Genomic DNA, 22629 nt, shown 5'->3' on the forward strand with positions numbered 1-22629 from the left:
GACGGCCACAAGGTCACCCAGAAGGACCGCACCAACCAAACCGGAGGAGGCATCGCCATCGTCCACAGAAACACCATCCGCATCTCGACCAACTCGGAAGACACCCTCACAGCCGCCGAACACCTGCACTTCCAGATACACACCGACCCCAGGACCACCCTCAGAGGCACCCTAATCTACATACCCCGGGACCCCGCAGCCAATTCAGCGAAATTATCGCAGACTTCGTAAGCCTACACGCCCTCGCCTCCCCAGACTACATCCTCCTAGGGGACCTCAACTTCCACCTGGAGAACAACAATGACAGCAACACCACCACCCTACTGGACAACCTCGCCAACCTCGGACTCAAGCAACTGGTGAACACCCCCACCCACTACGCCGGCCACACGCTTGACCCCGTCTTCTCCTCCAGCAAGCACATCTCCTTCAGCCACTCCACCGGACTCCACTGGACAGACCACAGCTGCGTCCACTTCTCCTTCAAGAAAACCACAACCCAACACCACCCACAACTGGCCCCACGCAGAAGCTGGGGCAAGATCACCGCCGAACAGCTCACCACCTCCCTCAGCCATAACCCTCCCACCATCACGACAGACCCCAACGAAGCAGCCCGCAACCTCGCACAGTGGCTCACCAACTGCGCCGACGAACTCGCGCCACTGAAGAAACCACCCAGCAGACCCCACAGCAAGAAAGCCTCATGGTTCACGGATGACCTCATCAACTCAAAGAAAACCTGCCGCTTCCCGGAGAAAACCTGGCGCCAGAACCAAACACCAGAGAACATGACAGCCCTCAAGAACGCCACCCGGAAGCACCACCAACTGATCCGTACCACCAAGAGAACTACGTACAAACAGTGCCTGGACAACAACACCCACAACAGCAAGGAACTCTTCAGCATCGCCAAAGAGCTCTCCAACCCCAGCGCCTGCAACAACGACATCACACCCTCGTAAGACCTCTGCGACTCCCTAGCCTCGTTCTTTCACCGCAAGATCGCCGACTTACTCGACAGCTTCGGCGCACAGACCAACCACCGAACCAGTTAACCCAACCGCCACCCTCTGCACCTGGAACCCGGTCAGCACCGAAGACATCGCCCGCACTATGAGCACCATCCACTCCAGCTCTCCCACTGACCCATGCCCACACCACATCTTTAACAAAGCTGAATCCATCATCGCACCCCAACTCTGCGACTTCATCAACAGCTCCTTCGCATCAGCTACCTTCCCAGAGAGCTGGAAGCACGCCGAACTCAGAGCTCTCCTGAAAAAACTCACCACTGACCTCAAGAACTTTCGACCCATCTCGCTCCTCCCGTTTCCTGCCAAAGTCATCGAGAAGACGGTCAACAAACAACTCTCCACCTTCCTCGAGACAAACGGATCCCTCGACCCGTCACAATCCGGCTTCCGAGCAAACCACAGCACTGAGACCGCCATCATCGCAGCCACCGACGACATCAGGTCTATGCTCGACAACGGGGAAACCACAGCACTCATCCTCCTGGATCTCTCAGCAGCCTTCCACACTGTATGCCACCGCACCCTGATACAACGCCTCAACGACACCGGAATCCAAGGCACGGCCTTAGAATGGATCACCTCGTTCCTCGCCGATAGAACCCAGGGAGTCCGCCTCCCCCCGTTCCGGTCCGCAGCTACCGAAGTCATCTGCGGCATCCCACAAGGCTCCTCGCTCAGCCCCACCCTCTATAACATCTACATGAGCCCCCTCGCGGCCATCGCACGCAAACACGACCTCAACATCATCTCCTACGCCGACGACACACAGCTGATCCTCTCCCTCACCAACGACCCCGCCACCACCAGGGCCAGCCTCCAGGAAGGAATGAAGGACGTTGCGGAATGGATGAAGCTCAGCCGTCTGAGGCTGAACTCAGACAAGATGGAAGTCCTCATCCTCGGACCATCCCCCTCTGCCTGGGACGACTCCTGGTGGCCACCTGCCCTGGGCACGGCTCCCAAACCCACAGACCACGCGCGCAATATGGGCTTCATCCTGGACTCCTCCCTCACGATGACCAAGCAAGTCAACGCTGTCTCATCGTCCTGTTTCAACACCCTGCGCATGCTCCGGAAAATCTTCCGTTGGATCCCCACCACAACCACGAAGACGGTCACCCAGGCCCTCGTCACTAGCCGCCTAGACTACGGGAACACCCTCTACGCCGGAACCACAGCCAAGCTCCAGAAAAGACTACAGCGCATTCAGAACGCCTCGGCAAGACTCATCCTGGACATCCCCCGCCACAGCCACCCCTCTGCCCATCTGAAGAATCTGCACTGGTTCCCCGTCAGCAAGAGAATCACATTCCGTCTGCTCACCCACGCACACAAGGCTCTCCACGACGCGGCCCCCATGTACCTCAACAACCGACTTGAATTCTGCACGCCAACCAGCCAGCTCTGCTCCACCAGCCTCGCCCTTACCATCGTCCCACGTATTCGCAAAGCCACCGCCGGAGGAAGATCCTTCTCCTACCTGGCAGCCAAGACATGGAACTCCCTCCCCACCCATTTCCGGCTGACACAGGACCATCTCGCCTTCAGGAAGCAACCCAAGACCTGGCTCTTCGAGCAATAGCGAACCCCCCCCCCCCCCCCCCGCCCCACCCCCCAAGCGCCTTGAGATCCTAACAAGTGAGTAGCGCGCTCTACAAATCACTTGATTGATTGATTGATTATTCATTTCAATGGCAGGGGGAGGGGCAGGCTGGGAGGGAGAAGGAGGCAGTGGGTGGCAACAATTACCAGCCATCATGAGAGGGGCCGGGCTGAAGGTGGGGTGCAGCTTGCAGCTCTCTTCATTCCTTTCCACACATGGAGTAGAGTGTGCTTTCACTTTTGAAAGCGTTACTTATGCAGCTGAAGGTGAGCCATGTTACAGCGTAGGCTCAAAAGTGCAGGCTGGTAGGTGCCTATTTTCATTTTAGTTATATAGAAAGTGGGTGACCCAATAAACCCTTGCGAGCTTGGGCTGAAATATGGTATAAGAAAAATTGCTTACAAGAGAATTTTTTTCAGAAATTATTCTATAACAGGAGGTTGATCAATCTTGACTGAAAAAAACTTAGAACCAACTTAATTCAAATAAACCTGTTTTCATTTGGATAAATACTTTCAAATTCAACAAAGTGGTAATAACTCACAATAGAAAAAGCTACACAGGAAATAGATTGTATAAAATATCTTTTAATATCAAATTTGCATTTTATAGGGTACAATTTCTTTAAAAACTGTTAAAATTAATCAACAAAATACAAGTGGATCAGACATAGATTAGTTGTTCTTCAAAGCCACTTGCGTTGCTGCCCACTCTTTTAAGTTATATCACAACTGATCTTGTTCACTATGTACAAAGATGACGCTGTGACGAATTGATCTAGAAACAAAAGATGTGGACTGATATGTCGACGTTTCGGCCTTATCATTGACAAATCCTCAAGGCCATCCTCAGGACTTTCAATCTTTTGAAAAATGTGACCCCCTCCTGGATCTCCACTCGATCGTCACTGACTGCGCAGTTCGTGTGGGACCTTTGGTTCAAAAGTTCCTTCTGTGTTGACTTTTACACTAGAAAATAATGTAGTGTAACTAATCCGCTTTCAAAGTTAATGCTTTGTTATTTGGCAAAAATGTCAGCAACACTTCCTCCGACGTGACGTAGTCTCACGGGATAGTCTCTGTGTCAGTAAGAGCAGACCAGGCGTACAAATACCATCCTCAGAGCTGAGATGAGGACAGGGCTCATGTTTTTCATGCAGCCATGCAGACTGGCAACCCTAGAAAAACGAACTGTATCTGCCAGAGACAAGGCCAGTACCATCATATGGGAATAGCCAGACATCCCTCTTAATCCTAAATGTTTAAACAGGGTTCTGTGTCTTGCCTACTTCCAATGTACTTTCTAGCCGTGTCGTCCGAAAAACCAGGATGTTCAGGGGGGACCATTACATATAAACTACCTGAGCCAATTAAACACTAAAAGAAGACGCCCTTGACTTTGCTTATGACCTTTGTCCTGGAAAGGGACTTGCTGTGCTCAGTCGATTCCAAGACATGCATTTGCATGCAAGAAGTTTATCGTATGCTTCCAATATTTTTTAGAATCCAACATTTATCATATGCTTCCAATATTTTTTAGAATCCAACATTCATCATATGCTTCCAATAGGTTTTTTAGGATCCAACAAGGTTGGTAGGTGGTACAACAATGTGGCTTCATGGTTGCTTGTTTCCCAACTCCGAGAGCATCTGACCTGGCAGTTTGGGGACTGTTCCTATTGGAGCAGTGTCAAGACTGTTTTGCATGCAGCTGGGCCTAGTCTTTAATGGCATGGTGGACTAAAGAGCGCTGAGTTGGAATGCTACCCCTAGCGACTGCCAGTGGTTAGACTTATTGCAAGCACTCTCCCATCACCTTTTGTGTGTTTGACCTCCTCCATCAAACCATTCATACTCTGGCCACTAGGATCATGCACATATACGACTCTGGTGTTTTCTGCATAATTTATTTGGCTGATTGTTATGTTCAAACTTACACTGGTACCAATGATGAGATACAAGTTTACCCAGACGGTACTGTAAGGTGGTGAAGGGCCCTAGGCCCGCATGTCGCAGGTGCAGCAATAACGTGGACACAGACACCAGTTAGGGGTAGTGGGAATGGCCACGAGCACGTGCGCTCGGCCTCTTTTATTGGCAGCGTCATGTGACACCATGACGTCTGTGGTGGGTGTGTGTAAAGTGTCTTGCATCACTTCTGAACACTAGAACGTGTCCATGCTCGGACACTACATCCCTCCCTTTTTTTAATTGCAAAGACCCACATTCATAGATATCAAAATTACAAAAAGAATGCAATATTACTGGTAAGATTATGCTGCATTATGCAACTTAATTTGTCTTTTCTTGCAGCATAATTTTGTCGGCTATTCCGCATAATTTGATCCTCCATCGCCACATAATTGCATCCTCCATCGCCACATAATTGCAGCGTCCCTGCCTACACTGAGTAACCATGATTTGTGTGCGATTGTAATCTGGCTCGAGGTGTCTCGATAGTTGGCGTCGTCCCGCCGTGTGAGCCCAGTGTGTGGAAGGAGATCTGTTCTGTAGTCATTAAATACCCTTGCTCATTTATTTCTGGCTTACTTTTGATAGAACTGTAAAACTTAAGTAAGGTGTTATCCATCCCTCACGCCTATATGTAGTTTGTTATTGCCGATACATCGATTTATGCGGGGTCCTGTATTAAGCATCGTGAGTGAAAAGGGTCTTCTGCGGTGGGGGTTCCAATGTCATTTTTGTTATAAAATGGTATGCTTGCTTGAGGTTTTGATCGTACTTAACTGCCTTATGTCAGACCGTCATTCGTTTTCTTGACACTGCTTTCTTGGCCATGAACAGGAAAAAGTCCCACATTTCAATACTTTTGGTTAGTTTCCGACAGCGGCCACAAGGTGGCACTGTTTGACCTATGGATTACAGATCAAATTCCTATGGTCACTGAAGTGAATTTATTTTTAGAATTGCCGTAAAGCGTATTGACTCACGCTAGGGGGCAGTGCAGCATAATAAGTACGTCAAACTTACTCTCACGTACATAACTACTAAAAAAATCAAATTCGCCAAAAATGTTTCGTTTACCCAAAATGCATAATCGCAATAAACAGACACTGCAAACATTGCCATTGAAAGCTTTTCTCACGCGCACACAGCGTGCTGCATGTGATGCTGGTTGCTCTAGGTGGTGAGGAGCGCCAGCAGGTACGGAGGTCCGGGTCGTCTTTAGCGTTGGTGGCGCCCGGCGCGACAATCATTTTTGTCGTTCCCACACCCTATGACCGCCTCCTACCACCGGGCAAAAGTGCCCCTAATCTCTCCAATCATGAGTTATTGCTAAACACAGAGGCCCCCTGCTGGGATAGGCGCCCTCTCCACAGGTCAGTGCCCAGTGCAGCCAGACCGGTCGCACCAGGGCTAAAGCCGGCTCTGGCGGGACGGGAGTATGCGGCAATGTCGGTTGTGCCAGTCGGCGTGAAATAAATACACAGAGCCTCTGGGTGCTCTTTTAACTCGGTCGTGGCGCAGGTATTTGTTTTTGTCCCCATCTGCCCACACCGTCGTTTATTAATCACGCCCCAAGAGACCGCGGGACCTCACCCACACATCTGAGATGCAGCTGACACTTAAAACTCCATTCTGACACATAGGTGTGTCCCACAACCGCGTTTACCAGTTTCTTCACTGGTAGAGCATTATTTACAATCCTCCCTATATATGCAACAAATAACTATTCCACATGTATAGTTCAATTCACATCTGAACATTACCACTGCCCCGAAGGTTTTACTATGCCGTATCCTCCTCGCTAACTTTTGTAGCTCACAGTGATACACCAGGATACAAAAGTCATACCACATGGCCTGGCCGGCGGGTCGATGGAGAGGATTACCTCGCAGACCGTAACCTGTGCGGGTCTCTCGATTCCTCAGCATGTCCTGATAGCTGCCAAGGTTTCAGATCGCTATGTGTGGCATTTTCATAATTTATGACTAACACGCTTAGAAGGATTTCTTACACTGCGTTATTTGTATTTTTTTAGTTCCGTTTCAGAGGTTTTCTTATGTACACGTATTTAGGTCAGAAACCATGACATTAAACGAACGCGGACAGGAAGGCTCTTGGGAGGGTAACTGAAAGGCTGCGGGGCTGTCTAACATAAGATAAACTCTTCCAGAGGGCTGCCATTGTGAGTAAAGGTGAAAGTGTGTTTCAGGCAGCACTGCAGACAGTACAGAGCTGCGCGCTCATTAGCACTGCACTAGGCACTTAAATAAAGCTCCTCGTTGAACGGGCCTGGCACCCCCAGGGAGATAGTTCAAGTTCAAGTTCGAGAATTTGTATAGCGCGCTACTCACCCAGAGGGTCTCAAGGCGCTTGAGGGAGGGTGGGTGCATTACTTATCGAAAAGCCAGGTTTTTAGCTGCTTTCTGAAGGAGAGGTGGTTCTGTGTAAGGCGGAGGTGAGTGGGGAGAGAATTCCAGGTTTTGGCCGCTAAGTAGGAGAAGGATCGTCCTCCCATGGTGCATATGGATGCGCGGAATTGCGGCGAGGGCTTGATTGGATGATCGTAGTTGGCGGGTGGGTGTGTAGAAGGACAGTCGTGTGTTGAGGCATTCGGGTCCTAGGTCATAAAGGGCCTTGTGTGCGTAGGTGAGGAGACGGAACGTTATTCTCTTGTTGACGGGGAGCCAGTGGAGGTCTTTCAGGTGACCGGAAATGTGAGCTTGACGGGGGCTGTCCAGAATGAGTCTGGCTGAGGCGTTTTGGATGCGTTGGAGTTTTTTCTGTAATTTGGCTGTGGTTCCGGCGTAAAGGGTATTTCCATAATCCAGTCGGCTAGTGACCAGTGCGTGGGTGACTGTCTTTCTTGTTTCGGTGGGGATCCAACGAGCATGCGTAAGATGTTGAAGCATGAAGATGAGGCGGCGTTGACTTGTCTGGTCATCGAGAGGAAGGAGTCTAGGATGAAGCCCAGGTTACGTGCGTGATCTGTAGGTATGGGTGCTGTACCCAGGGCCAGAGGCCACCATGAGTCGTCCCAGGCAGAGGGGGATGATCCTAGGATGAGGACTTCCGTTTTGTCCGAATTTAGTTTTAAACGGCTGTTCTTCATCCATTCGGCTACTTCTTTCATTCCTTCGTATAGATTGGTTTTGGCGGTGTTTGGGTCTTTGGTGAGGGAGAGGATCAGCTGGGTGTCATCTGCGTAGGAGATGATGTTGAGGTTGTGTTGTCGCGCGATGGGTGCGAGGGGACTCATGTAAACGTTGAAGAGGGTGGGACTGAGTGATGATCCTTGTGGTACTCCGCAGATGACTTCGGTGGCCTCTGATTTGAATGGGGGGAGGCGGACTCTCTGGGTTCTTCCGGCGAGGAACGAGATGATCCAGTCCAAAGCTTTTCCTTGTATTCCGACGTTGCTGAGGCGTTGTATGAGGGTGCTATGACAGACTGTGTCGAAGGCGGCGGAGAGGTCAAGTAGGATGAGGGCAACTGTTTCTCTGTTGTCCAGTAGCGTTCTGATGTCGTCTGTAGCAGCGATGAGGGCTGTTTCGGTGCTGTGTTTGGCTCGGAAGCTGGACTGTGAGGGGTCGAGGGAGTTGTTGGATTCAAGGAAGGCGACGAGCTGACTATTGACGGCTTTCTCAATGACTTTGGCAGGGAATGGGAGGAGTGAGATGGGGCGGTAGTTCTTAAGTTCAGAGGGGGTCTGCTGTGGGTTTCTTCAGAAGGGCGCTGAGTTCGGCATGTTTCCAGCTTTCCGGGAAGGTGGTGGAATTGAAGGAACAGTTGATGACATTGCGGAGATGGGGGGCGATGATGGAGTCTGCTTTGTTGAAGATGTGGTGGGGACATGGGTCGGTTGGTGAACCTGAGTGGATGGAGTTCATCAGGCGGATGGTGTCTTCAGTAGTGATTGGGTTCCAGGCATAAAGGTTGTGAGAGTGCTGTTTTGGTTCGGAGGTGGGTGGAGTGGTCTGTTCTTCGGACTGGCTTTCAAAGCTGTTATGTATGTCGGCGATTTTGTTGTGGAAGAAAGAGGATAAAGAGTCGCAGAGGTCTTGGGAGGGAGTGATGTCGTTGGTGCCGGTGGTGGGGTTGGTAAATTCTTTGACGATGTTGAATAGTTCCTTGCTGTTGTGGGCGTTGTTGTCGAGTTGATCCTTGAATGCTGATTTCTTTGTGGATTGGATCAATTGGTGGTGTTTGCGGGTGGCGTCCTTGAAGGTGGTCAGGTTGTCAGCGGTTGGGTTTTTTCTCCAGGTTTTCTCGAGGGTACGACATAACTTCTTGGATTTCTTAAGGTCATCGTTGAACCAGGGGGCCTTTTTGTTACCTTGTTTGGTCTGGTGGTTTTTCTGGGGTGCTAATTGGTTAGCGCTGTGGGTGATTCATTGTGTAAGTTTGGTGGCAGCTTGGTTCGGGTCCGATGGTATGGTAGGAGGGTTTTTTGTTAAGCGATGTGAAGAATTGGTCGGTGGTGATTTTGTTCCAGTTTCTTCGAGGAATAGGTTGTGGGGGGTTGTGGGTTGTGGTCTTTTTGTAGCCTAAGTGAACGCAGCTGTGGTCCGTCCAATGGAGAGCTGTGGTGTCATCGAAGGAGATGTGTTTGCTGGGGGTGAAGATAGGGTCGAGCGTGTGTCCAGCTAAGTGGGTGGGGGTGTCAACAAGTGGTTTGAGTCCGAGATTGGCCAGGTTGTCCAGAAGGGTGGTGGTGTTGCTACCGTTTTTCTTTTCCAGGTGGAAGTTGAGGTCTCCCAGTAGAATGTAGTTCTCGGATGTGAGGGCATGTGGGCTGATGAAGTCAGTGATGTCTTCGTTGAATTGTGTGCGGGTTCCTGGTGGTCTATAGATGAGGGTGCCTCTAAGTGTGGTCCTGGGGTCGGTGTGGATCTGGAAGCGAAGGTGTTCGGCAGTCGCGAGGTTATCGTCGGAGCTGGTCGTGATTCGGATGGTGTTCTTATGGACGATGGCGATGCCTCCTCCTGTTTGGTTGGTGCGGTCTTTTCGGATGATCTTGTAAGCGTCCGGGATGACTATGGCGATGTCGGGCGTTGATGAGGCGTTCATCCAGGTTTCTGTAAGGAAGGCGACGTCCGGCGATGTAGATCCCAGAGTTCAGTTGCGTGTCTGTGGACCGAGCGGGTGTTCAGCCGGATGCACTTCAGGTGGTTAGAGTCGGAGCTGTGTTTGGAGGAAGTGGATTTGGTGTGGGTCCTGATGCAGGTGAACTTGCAGGAGTGGCAGGCAAATGGTCCATGGGTGTGTCCGGGGACAGCTTCGCAGAATTGTGGAGTGCGTCCGGGGTTAAGGGCAAGGAGGGTAGCAGCGTCATACGTTATGCGGGTGGGGTGGGTGTTGCGAGGACCAGGGGGTCTGGCGCTGGGCACGGTCCAGGCGCGGACGGGCGTAGACGGGCTTACCTTTGGCGCACCTTCGGCGCGCATGGGGCCCGTCCGCTGCGCGTGAACGCTGCGCGTAAGCTGCTCTGACATAAGTGGATAGTGGGGGGCGGAGCGAGGGAGGGTCAGCTGGGAGGCGGGAGCGGGTGGAGGGCCGGGCTGTGAGGCACAAACAAACAACAAAATGGCAGCAAGCCAAAGGACGAGACTGGGACCCCAAACGAAAGCTGAGAGGGAAGCGTCACCGGCACACACAGAATAAACAATGAAATCAAAGCGCAGCTCAGCAGTAAAGCGCTACGATAAATTTCCTATAATGCACACAGTAAATTCTGTAGCAATGCGAGCAAAGCAGTAAAGCGCTATGATGAGTTTAAAATTTGGCACACAAATAGATCTGGAGCAATGCGAGCAAAGCGCAACAGAGAACAATATCAGGGAAAGTAGTCTGCAAGTATAGCGCTACGATACCCGGTTCAATCTAGGAAGCAGCGTGAGGAGCGACCACTTCTGAAGAGTTCAGGACGGTCAGGGTGCTATAAATGCGTGACTTTGTATTTCAGTGCGGTGATGCGGACCACCTGAGTCAGGGGTCAGGTGGAGGTAGTAATGAAGAGGGATCCTCCCTGAAGGCTCGCAAAGAGGGAGCCCGAGTAGTTTCACTTGCCTGATACTCCCACCTCCTCTCACCGTTAAAGGGCCAGTACATGGAAAAAACACTTTTTGAGAGGGATAAGATTTAGAAAGAGATTTGGAAAACAGTGAATTTTACTGGCCATTGTAAAACTAAGAAGAGATAAAGGAGGGCTCTGAAGCGTGCCAGGCTAGACATATAAGCGACAAATGGGGCCTGCAGTGGCCCACCCGAATGCACCCTTGGTCCGCCCAAATGAAAATTCCTGGAGCCAGGCCTGAACATCACACGCTTATAATTGCGGTCTCTGCGCAAAACAGTGCTTGCCTAATATTGCAATTTACTGGGCACTTGTAATCAGGGCCATAATGTCTTGGTACCAAATCTGTGCTCTGGGAATGATGAATGGCTTTCTCATGGTTTATTGAGTTAATTGCTATGTTTGTGTGTTTTGCATTTGTTCTACATATGACCTCTACCACATCGTGGAAATATACAGCCTTGGGTGACTCCACCTTCAGTAGCTCATCGTCTTTATGTGCTTCAGTGATGCATATTTTCTCATTCTGCCTTTAGGCCTTTCCTTTTTACACTTTCACATGTTAGAGGCACTAGCTGCACATTTCTATTGATAAGGGACATATTTAAGCCAGAAGGTGACGTTGTGGCATTGCTGACTGAGGAGCTGTAGGGCAATCAATCAAAGACATTTATAGAGCGCACTACTTACCCGGAGGGTCTCAAGGCGCTTGGGGGGGGGGGGGGGGGAAGGGGTGCTGCTACTGCTCGAATAGCCAGGTCTTGAGCTTCTTCCTGAAGGAGAGGTGGTCTTTGGTCAGACGCAGGTCGGGAGGGAGGGAGTTCCAGGTCTTGGCGGCCAGGTAGGAGAAGGACTTTCCTCCTGTTGTCGTTCTTCGGATGCGGGGGACGGCGGCGAGGGCGTGACTGGCTGATCGGAGATGGCATTTGGGAGCATAAAAGTTGATGCAGTTGTTAAGGTAGCTTGGGCCTTGATCGTGTAGGGCTTTGTGTGCGTGGGTGAGGAGACGGAAGGTGATTCTTTTGTTGACAGGGAGCCAATGCAGGTCTCTCAGATGTCCGGAGATGTGGCTGTGTCGTGGGATGTCGAGGATGAGTCTGGCTGAGGTGTTCTGGATCAGCTGGAGTCTCTTCTAAAGCTTGGCGGTGGTTCCGGCGTAGAGGGCGTTGCCGTAGTCCAGTCGGCTGGTGACGAGGGCCTGGGTGACCGTCTTCCTGGTCTCGGTGGGGATCCACCGGAAGATCTTCCGTAGCATGCGCAGGATGTTGAAGCACGACGAGAAGACGGCGTTGACTTGTCTGGTCATGGAGAGGGAGGAGTCCAGGATGAAGCCCAGGTTGCGTGCGTGGTCTGTCGGTTTGGGTGCGGTGCCCAGGGCGGGGGGCCACCAGGAGTCGTCCCAGGCGGAGGGCGAGGAGCCCAGGATGAGGACTTCCGTCTTGTCTGAGTTCAGTTTCAGGCGGCTGGTCGTCATCCACTCGGCTACGTCTTTCATCCTTTCGTGAAGGTTGGCTCTGGCGGCGGCGGGGTCGTTGGTCAGGGAGAGGATCAGCTGGGTGTCGTCAGCGTAGGAGATGATGTTGAGGTTGTGTTGGCGTGCGGTGGTGGCGAGGGGGCTCATGTAGACGTTGAAGAGGGTGGGACTCAGCGAGGATCCTTGAGGGACGCCGCAGATGACTTCGGTGGCCTCTGATTTGTACGGTGGTAGACGGACTCTCTGTGTTCTTCCGTCGAGGAAGGAGATGATCCATTCCAGTGCCTTCTCCTGGATTCCGACGTTGCTGAGGCGCTGCACTAGGGTGCGGCGGCAGACAGTGTCGAATGCCGCGGAGAGGTCTAGGAGGATGAGGGCCGCTGTTTCTCCGTTGTCCATCAGGGCTCGGATGTCATCGGTGGCAGCGATGAGGGCGGTCTCGGTGCTGTGGTTGGCTCGGAAGCCAGACTGTGAGGGGTCGAGGGATCCATTCGTCTCGAGGATGGCGGCCAGCTGTTTGTTGACGGTCTTCTCGATGACTTTGGCTGGAAACGGGAGGAGCGAGATGGGGCATAGTTTTTCTGTGCTGGCTGTGGACAGGGTTGGATTGGGATTGAAAATCGGCCCGGGCAGGCTAAAATAAAGTGGCCCACATTTGCATATTGCCTTGCAAAACACTACTTCAGCGAAATGTTATGAAAATAAAGTGTGTGTGTGGGGGGGGGAGGGGGGGTACAAAAACTGCACGGATTAGTTTATACTGATGAAACACCTGAAAACAAGTGAGGCCACTTTTGCCCAGGCCACCTGCCCCACTCAGTATACATATATTAATGGGTGGGCCTAGGGAGAGAAAGGGACTGACACCTTTGCCATTGATAAGAGTGAGATAATGGACGCCCATTTACCTCCAGATAGGCCAATTAGGCACCCACCGGGCCGCTGGCGGCATCGAACAATGTAGAACCGCCAAAATCGGCCTCCAGGCTGCTCAAAAAGCAGCCCACAGCTCGAACTGGACACCGGCCCCTCGGGCATTGCCCGAGTGCCCTCGTTACCAATCCGAGGCTGGCTGTGGATGGGTCTATCTCACTCTACAGTGCTCGGTAACGACGCCAAAACCTCCTGTGATTCTGGGCAAATCACTTAATCTCCCCGTGCCTAAAATGAATGTGTGTCCTTATGTAACGTAACTGGTGATATGTAAAGCTCTCTGATACCTGATTCGGTTCGGGTCTAGTTCGCGCTATATAAAACTCTGCAAAAAAATATATATATATATATAACATAATATAAAACTTTATAAATAAATAAGAACATTGACCGCTTTTATACACAACTTCTCAGAACTTGAGCAGTAATTTCAGATTTGTGTTCGTTGGCTCTAAGTAGTGCAATTCTCTTCCAGTAGTGTTTTTCTGCCTTCTAACTATTGTTACATTTTGAAAGGTGTTAAAATCTACTTTCGTAAGTTCACGCCCCTTCATTCCATCAGCATAACTCTTAACGATTCTCTCGCACCTAAATGTGATGTAGCTTGCTCTAAATGTGTAGTAATAATTTAAATTAAACAACTTATTGAAGAATGCCACAATCTAAGGTCCTTATAGTGTGTTAAATTCCACACCCTGTCTTTCCAAGATGGTGGCAGAATCTGAAAATGAAACTAACAGAGGGATGTTTGGAATGTGCTATTTCCGTATTTTTCACTGGGCCATCCCACTCACCATTTATCAGTTATAATTGTAACCCTAATTCCATCTCCTGAGCTGAAAAGGGCTGCTGGATGTGTGTGTGCTTGTCATAGGCTCCCTCAACTGTTGTCCTTTCTGCCTTGTCTTTGCAGACAGACCGGGCGGTCCAGTTGCTGCTGGAGACGAGTGCTGAAAACCAGCACTACTACTGCGATTCGCTGAAGGCGTGCCTGGTCACCACGGTTACCTCCTCTGGCCCTTCGCAAAGCACCATCAAGCTGGTCGCCACCAACATGATTGCCAATGGCAAGCTGGCAGGTGAGGCATGTTTTGATGTTTTCCGTGTTAGGTGAGCCCTGCATAGGTTACAGTATTAATACCGCCCTGGCGTTCATACTTGTTCTTCTGCTGTGCTTATGAATCCTTTACTTTTTCTGCAGAGGGGGTGCAGCTGCTCTGCCTGATAGACAAAGCTGCTGACGCATGCCGCTATCTGCAGACGTATGGCGAATGGAACCGCGCGGCATGGCTCGCAAAGGTTGGTTGCACAAGGTTTAGACCTGATCATTACTTCTGCAAAAGTGTCTTTTTTTCTTTGCTCCTGCGCTTCTAACATCCTGTCAGCTCCCATCCCCGCTCACATGCATACACCCTGGGAGATTGTCAGTTCTGTGCTTTTATATTTTAGCCTGCTAATAGTACTGGACATATGCTGGAGAACAGATTTCAGCAACTGCTGAAATTCCGATCAAGGACAGAATTAGACTGTCATCGAAGATGTAAATCAATCTAAATATCGCTATTAAAACCTAAAAGAGTAAGGCATTAATTCCTAGTACAATCTAACTCTAGATTTAGTTGTAAAATTGAGGTTTTGTGACTGATTTGCCATACCAAGTTTTGCGATAATTACCAGACATACACAAATGCACCTGGCCACATTTCATCAAGAAAAAACTGGCAAAATGTGTTCAAGGAAGAATGTGCCTTATTCCATCCCATGGAACTCTAAATGGGTAAGTGGTACTGCACCAAGTAAATACCTCACACTGTGGTATTGATATTTTATCATATGACGTATGTCCGACCCAAACACTAGAGCTCGCAGAATGAGGCAAGATCAGCAGATCCAAAACAGTTGGCCCTCTATTCTGCACAAGACGCCTTGCCTCAATACAAGCACTGGCCATGGTCAACAGCAAATTCATACAAAACCTCTACCTGCCTGAAAATGAATTCACAGTGATTCACTTATCCTAGACTTTCACGAGTATAAAAATACGACATTTATGTATTTATTCAATCGGAAGTCCATGTATACATGTCTTTGATCTCCTCACCATATACCTCACGGTGACAAATACCCTTGAAGTAATTTCTTACAAGCTTGTACGACCTGATTCTCCTACCTGTCCTCTTAGCATGTCCATGAGAACACATACAGAAAAATGTTTCTGCAACTTAGAGCTACAAAATCTCTTGTCCCTATCATTTTTCATAGAATCATTAGTGGTTAACACCCAGCCTAGGTATGTGCCGGCTAAATTTGGGTGTTGTGATACAGTGTGGTGGGCAATTAACTGGCTATTTCTAGTACTTCTCCCCTGAAATGGTAATAACATCTGAACCAAAAATTACAGGGCTCGATAGCACATGCAGAGTCAGCATTCCAGGTACGAATCGGCTCCCATTTACCAACTAGCAAAAGCTGGGATACTGTTCTTTGTTTCTTTATTGTGTAAATTTGTTGTAAATATATTCTTGCTTCTTTCCTTTTCAACATGCCAGTTCCCTTTGGCAGTTAGTTTACAGGCACATATGTTAGAAGTTTAGCCTTAGTTTTGCTTGCATCCAAAGTTTGGAACTGTCTTTCCCCCTCTAGATTCCTATTTACCTTGGCTTCCAAAGCACCGTATAAGCTGGGCTCCTGCTCGGGCAGTAATACTCGGACTATCTCTGCCTCTGACTGTTGACCTTGCTCTGTTGTGGTCCTGCACCAAGAAACGGTGGTGAATATCTCTCTTTAAGCGCCTATAATTGTACCTAGTATAATGTTTTTAAAAAATACAAGCTTGAACATATTCAACTTTATTAATAATAAAAAGCCCTAGGGAGAAAATGGGAGAAAGTTACCAACAAATAGCCTTAATATTCATCAAAATACTTGCAATTTTACAGCATTAAAAATATCCCACGTGGGTTGAAAACAGCGTTAACCCTTTTACTAAATACTCAATGGGGTAAAAAAGGATTGCCACAAAAAGTGTCTGTGACTTATCATCCCCTGGTATTTTTCTGGTGTCTTGGGTCATCCTACAACTCCACCTCTTGTGAAGGCTGTTCCAAGATGAATCAGAAGGTGATCCGGGAATGTGAAGCCAAACTCGTTTTTGTGGAGAGAGGAAAAAGCATTTCTGTTATGTTAAATTTAACTTATAAAGCGCACGTACGCCCGTAGGCTTCATGGCGCTGTAGGAAGTTTTCAGAAGCACAACACAACAACAGGAGGACAACTTAAAACATCTAAGGATAGGCTTCCCTAAAAAGCCAGGTCTTAAAGGCAAGTCTAAAGGCTAGAATATCCTCGTGTGACCTTAAAGAAGCTGGCAAGGAGTTCCAGAGGGAGGCAGCAAGAAAATGGAAGGAGCTGCCGCCCTGACGTTGTTTCCTAACAACCGGCACCGTGAGCAAGCTTTTGTGACCAGAACGGAGGTTGCGAGAGGGGACGTATCTGGCAAGCAAGTTGATGATAAATTTGGGGCCCTTGCCTTGTAATGCCCTAAAGATAATGCAGCCGGTTTTAAAAGCCGCCCTCTGGGCTACCGGCAGCTAATGCAGATCAGCCAGGCCTGGCCTGATGGACTGCCATTTAGGAAGCCCACAGATCAGCCTGGCCGCCTGATTTTGAACCAGCTGCAGCCTCTTGAGCTGCCCGGCTGGAAGGCCCAAATATAAACTATTTGAGTAGTCCAGCCTAGACAGCACAAGGGCGATGGTCACCTGTATCAGGGCAGAATGGGTTAGAAAATGGGCAATCTTTCTAATCTTGCGCAGCTGAAAGAAGCATGCGGAAACAACTGACCCTACCTGACTTTTCAAGGAGAGGTCTTCACTAAAGGTGACTCCAAGGCTCTTGACCGTGCGGGATTTGGAGGGGGGGTTTCCCATCTCCGGAGGCCAAAATTGAGGTCCCCAGCTGAGTTCGCTCTTCCCAGGCAAGATCAGTTCAGTCTTGCCTGGGTTAAGTTTTAGGTGGTTAAGGCCCATCCATCTCTGGATATGAGCCATGACCTCCCTAAACTCAGTGACAGCGTCCGGCGAGCCTAGGGGGAAAATCAATTGCAGATCATCTGCGTAGTTAAAGATCCACACTTTGAATTTCCTCAAGGAGTACAAGAGGGGACGCAAGTATAAATTAAATAAAAGGGGAGACAGGGAAGAGCCCTGAGGGACACCACAGTCGTTCTTAATTCTAGGGGCTGTGAAGGTGCCCAGTCTCACTGCTTGAGTTCGGTCAGACAAAAATGATTCCACCCAGCTCAGGGCAGTACCTCTGAGGCCTGCCTGCCCGACACGGCCGACCAAAATAGTGAGGTCGACCTTGTCGAATGCAGCAGACAGGTCAAGGAGCACCAGTGCCTGGTGGACGTCCCTGTCTGCGTTACACCGAAGTGTATTCTGGACTGCCAGGGTTACCGTCTCGGTCGAATGGCCTGGACGGAACCCAGCTTGATTTGGCTCCAGAAACCCAGTGGTTTCTCGTTCAAGTCTTGAGGGCATGGTCCCGTTCAAGCTCTCAAGGCTGTTTCCATCACAGGTTGTCTTCTCACTCCAGGTATTTGGGTAAGTTCAGGTAAAAAAAGAAGCATACAAAGTCGAAGCAACCCCACAACTGGTGGAAACCTTGTTGCATATCTTTGGTAATGTGTTGGGGCCCTATGGTGCACCTTTGGGCTCCTTGCATCCGGCAGACCTCCAAATGGATTACTGTTGGGGAATCTATCCCCGACGTTGTTTAATTCCACAGCCGACACCAGCCCAACTCCAGCGCCACAATTCATGCCGGTCCCTCCTGCATTGACTGGGCAGCAGGCGGGGCGCTCTCTCCCCCTGCAGAGCCTCACTGCTGCGGCAGTACTTCTCCGGCGGCAACCCTCCTCTTATGGCGTGGGGCTTCCCTATCCATCCTGGTCCCCGGAAGCTTGTTTCCTTTCCAGTAAAAGAATTGGCTTGGTAGTTTGGTCTGCCCTGTTCCCATGATGCACTGGGCCAGGGACAGACTAATTTGCATGTAGCCAGGTTCTGAGCTGGGATGGTGCAGTGAGCTAAAAAACGGTGATGGATCAAGCTCTGATCTGTTGACTGGGTAGGAGTGTTCTGCTTAATTCAGATACTCTGTCCATCACCACCCCCTTTTCTGAATCGTTTTGTCCACCATAAGCGTGGAAGGGTATGCTCAGATGGGAGTCCCTTGCTCACTACACCATCAGGATTCAAGCAAGCCGGGCCGAAGACGGCTGTAATGCCAGAAACCGGTCCCCTGAAGCTCGTTTCCTTTCCAGTAAACGAATTGGCTTGGTAGTTTGGTCTGCCCTGTTCCCATGATGCACTGGGCCAGGGACAGACTAATTTGCATGTAGCCAGGTTCTGAGCTGGGATGGTGCAGTGAGCTAAAAAATGGTGATGGATCAAGCTCTGATCTGTTGACTGGGTATTAGTGTTCTGCTTAATTCAGATACTCTGTCCATCACCACCCCCTTTTCTGAATCCTCCCTCACATCAGCATGCTAATCTCAACACTCACCACTGGGGCAGACCCATCCTGACGCCTGGAGCCAGGCTCACCAGCCAGCTCCAGCCAATCACACGCCAGACACAAATTACACAAACAAGCCAACTTCTAGAAGTGGCACTTCAACACTAGACACAATCATGCTGCATACATCACTGCACAGCATTCAATCTCACAAGTTCGCACATACCAAACTAGACCCTGCACTCCCCACACATCAGGAACTACCATGGTTATACATATTCCCCATGCATTCCTATGGGAGGGCAGGTCACTCTCACCACACACACACAGAGCGCACGCACTTTACACTGGACCACAGTGAAAAAGTGTGCAGAGACCTAAAATCACCAACACCAGGTTACAGAAACAGGCTAGGCAAAAGCAAAAAGTTTCGGGGTGAACCTGTCAAAAAGGGCCGGGTCCAACAGGCAAGGTATCCACCAGCAGACGTAACTCAAACTAATTTCACACTAAACCTCCAGATAGGGAGTCCAAATGTATGGCTGCTTTTGGGAAACAGATGTTCTCCGCCTCCAGTCTGGCCTTATGATTAGTCAATGCAGTTGTCTCCAGGGACGTTGCTTGCACGCATTATGGAACATGGTTGTGAGATCTTGCAGAGGGTCCCAGCGGAATACAGAGGAAACCGGGCACAAGTTATACAGGCTAGGCTGGTTGCAGCGAACATCATCATCCAACCAGTACTGGACACTACCAACTGCTTGGGCAGGGCAGTCTCTACCTGTGTGGTGTTTAGGTGTCATGCCTAGATGAGGTCCACAGGTTCTTCAGGGGACTCCCAGGTATCTCTGATGAAAATGTCATTTGATAGTATTCAGACCATAAGCGCATCAAGGAATGCATGGTGACTACCTGCTCTCTCAGCCTCGCTGCTCCAGTGCGGCAGAATCCTCTGCAGTTCCGCCCCTTTTGAGGCTTTGACAGAGATTTTAACCAACAGCAACGTCAAGAACCACCACAACAGAGCCACCCCCATACTTTCAAGACTAAGTTCTGGAATCGAGCCAATAGCATCCAGGTCCTCCTGGGACAGCGCATTGCCCAGTTACCCACCCATCCCGCCACAGTCGCAAAACTGCTTTAACTTGCCTCCTTGGCAAGTGACCACATAGTTAGAGGCAGGATACAACATTTTCTCCAAGGTTGGCAGAGCATTACGTCAGATCAGTGTGTACTCTAGATTGTCCCAAGCGGATTTGCCTTACTGTTCTTGGCCGATTTACCACATAAACCTCCTGTTACAGACCATCTTTCAGGGGACCATTTACCCACTCTCGAGCAAGAATTGCACCCTCTTTTGTCAAAAGGAGAGCGTCTTAGCATTGTAAATAGCAACTGGATGCTATTCCGGGTATATCTTGGTGCCGAAGGAGGACAGACACCTCCATCCTATTTTAGATCTTCGCCCTATCAACTTCTTTCTTGAGAAGGACAAATTCAAGAAGCTCCGACTAATCCAAGTTCTATCTGCCCTGGGTCCAGGCGACTGGATGGTAGCGTTGGATGTGCAGGATACCTATATTCACATCCTCATCCTGGGAGGCGTTACCTGTGGTTCAAGGTGGGCCATGAGCATTTACAGTTTTCCGTGTTCCCTTTCACCATTACTAATGCCCCTCAGGTGTTCTTGAAAGTGATGGCAGCACATCCTCAAAGGTTGGGAATAAAAGTCTTCCCACACCTCGACAACAGGCTGTTTATGGCGGGATCACTGCAGTCAGTCGTAGACACACTCCAGACCACTGTGAAACTACTTACTTAATTGGGGTTCACCATCAATGTGCCAACGTCACACCTGACACCTTCTCGCTGCCTTTCGTTCATTGAAACAGTTCTGGATTTATTGTTATTTCAAGCCTTTCCACCGGCTCTCAAAGTCCAAGATTCTCGGTCTGTGATCCAGACCATGATCCCAGCTTCTGTTCTGCCTCTCAGGGAGAGTATACAAAAAGGTGAGCAACCCAATATACCCTTGCGGGCTCGGGCAAGGTTTGTAAAAGAGAATGGCCAGCAAGGGGTTTTGTTTATTCTAGGATTTTTACAGCACCGTTAGGACTTGTTAAGGTTTATTCACAGTACCTAAGCATGAGTTCAATCAATGGCTGTTAGATTCAATTCAGATGAAACAAAAAACATAAGATGTTACCACACTAACATCAAACTTAAGCATGAATGCTCAATAAAACGAGGAACCAGGGTTTATTGTCTGAAAGTTATTATTGAACTTCAAGGCAAAATATATAAATTTCTGTACAAAAACAATGAACAATCATGAAAAATAGGGTGCATACATGGATATAATAAGGATATTCAAGGCCTTGGTTGCTTGTCCTTGGACATATCCAAATTTAAGTCCAGACTGCTGCGTCACAGTAGTTGATTGGTTATAACTCAAAGTCAGAAGAAAATCAAAAGATGACTTGAGACAAACTAGGCAGAATTGGACTGAACAGGTCGACGTTTCGGTCTTATTATGGTTATTCTTAAGACCATCATCAGGACTACAAAGTGATATATACAATTGATGACCCTCTGTAAAAAAACAACAATAAATTACAATATGTACAGTTTGAGTTGAATACCTGGTTGTTGACATAGAGTTGTTATGACAAAACTAGAAATATTTACATTTTAATATTTACACTAAACATATTAGCATTGCATTTCTGACATTTAACATTTCATGATAAATAAAATTAGTCGGTGTGGCGTGCCCAACCTCAACGCCACTATTTAAAAGCACCGGTGCCATCAAGATTTTCTAACTGACACCGTCTCTATTTTGAAAAGTAAGTGTAAGCCATAATTCGGTGCCCAGTAATCAATACTTCGAGTAAATTCTGCCCATTAAGGTTAACATTCTTGAATAACCCATTTAAGTTTTCCAAATTGACTATCTTTACCTAAAATGAATCACTTTAGTCGCCACACCGACTAATTTTATTTATCATGAAATGTTAAATGTCAGAAATGCAATGCTAATATGTTTAGTGTAAATATTAAAATGTAAATATTTCTAGTTTTGTCATAACAACTCTATGTCAACAACCAGGTATTCAACTCAAACTGTACATATTGTAATTTATTGTTGTTTTTTTACAGAGGGTCATCAATTGTATATATCACTTTGTAGTCCTGATGATGGTCTTAAGAATAACCATAATAAGACCGAAACGTCGACCTGTTCAGTCCAATTCTGCCTAGTTTGTCTCAAGTCATCTTTTGATTTTCTTCTGACTTTGAGTTATAACCAATCAACTACTGTGACGCAGCAGTCTGGACTTAAATTTGGATATGTCCAAGGACAAGCAACCAAGGCCTTGAATATCCTTATTATATCCATGTATGCACCCTATTTTTCATGATTGTTCATTGTTTTTGTACAGAAATTTATATATTTTGCCTTGAAGTTCAATAATAACTTTCAGACAATAAACCCTGGTTCCTCGTTTTATTGAGCATTCATGCTTAAGTTTGATGTTAGTGTGGTAACATCTTATGTTTTTTGTTTCATCTGAATTGAATCTAACAGCCATTGATTGAACTCATGCTTAGGTACTGTGATTAAACCTTAACAAGTCCTAACGGTGCTGTAAAAATCCTAGAATAAACAAAACCCCTTGCTGGCCATTCTCAGGGAGAGTGGCTCTGACACGTCATAGCCTTCTTGCTGTCGGTATCATGCTTGTGGAACACGCCAAATGGCATATGAGGACTCTGCAGTAAGTCCTGAGTTCTCAGTGGGCTCAGCACCAAGGGAACCTGGCGGATTCCATCTAGGTTTCGGTGGCTACTCAACCACAATTGGACTTGTGTCAGACCCCTCTCTCTACTCTACCCAGAGTTGATGGGTGTGACAGAAGATCAGGAACGACCAGGCCCAAGTCTTCTTAGTGGCTCCAGATTGGGCTTGAATAGCGTGGTACCAGGAGCTCCTGGGCACGAGCATCTGTCCCCTTATCAGG

The 22629-nt window shown here is 48.7% G+C and overlaps 1 protein-coding gene across 1 annotated transcript in view; it reads left to right on the plus strand.

The window, feature by feature from the left end:
- Positions 1-22629, plus strand: part of WDR11 (WD repeat domain 11) — a 635868-nt gene that overhangs the window by 578136 nt on the left and 35103 nt on the right. The window contains exons 25-26 of the mRNA XM_086922941.1: positions 14001-14166; positions 14289-14386. Coding sequence (XP_086779067.1) covers positions 14001-14166; positions 14289-14386 — 264 coding nt within the window. The remainder of the gene's footprint in view (positions 1-14000; positions 14167-14288; positions 14387-22629) is intronic.

The sequence above is a fragment of the Lissotriton vulgaris genome, chromosome 5, assembly GCF_964263255.1.
Source record: "Lissotriton vulgaris chromosome 5, aLisVul1.2, whole genome shotgun sequence".
NCBI classification, from domain to species: Eukaryota; Metazoa; Chordata; class Amphibia; order Caudata; family Salamandridae; genus Lissotriton; species Lissotriton vulgaris.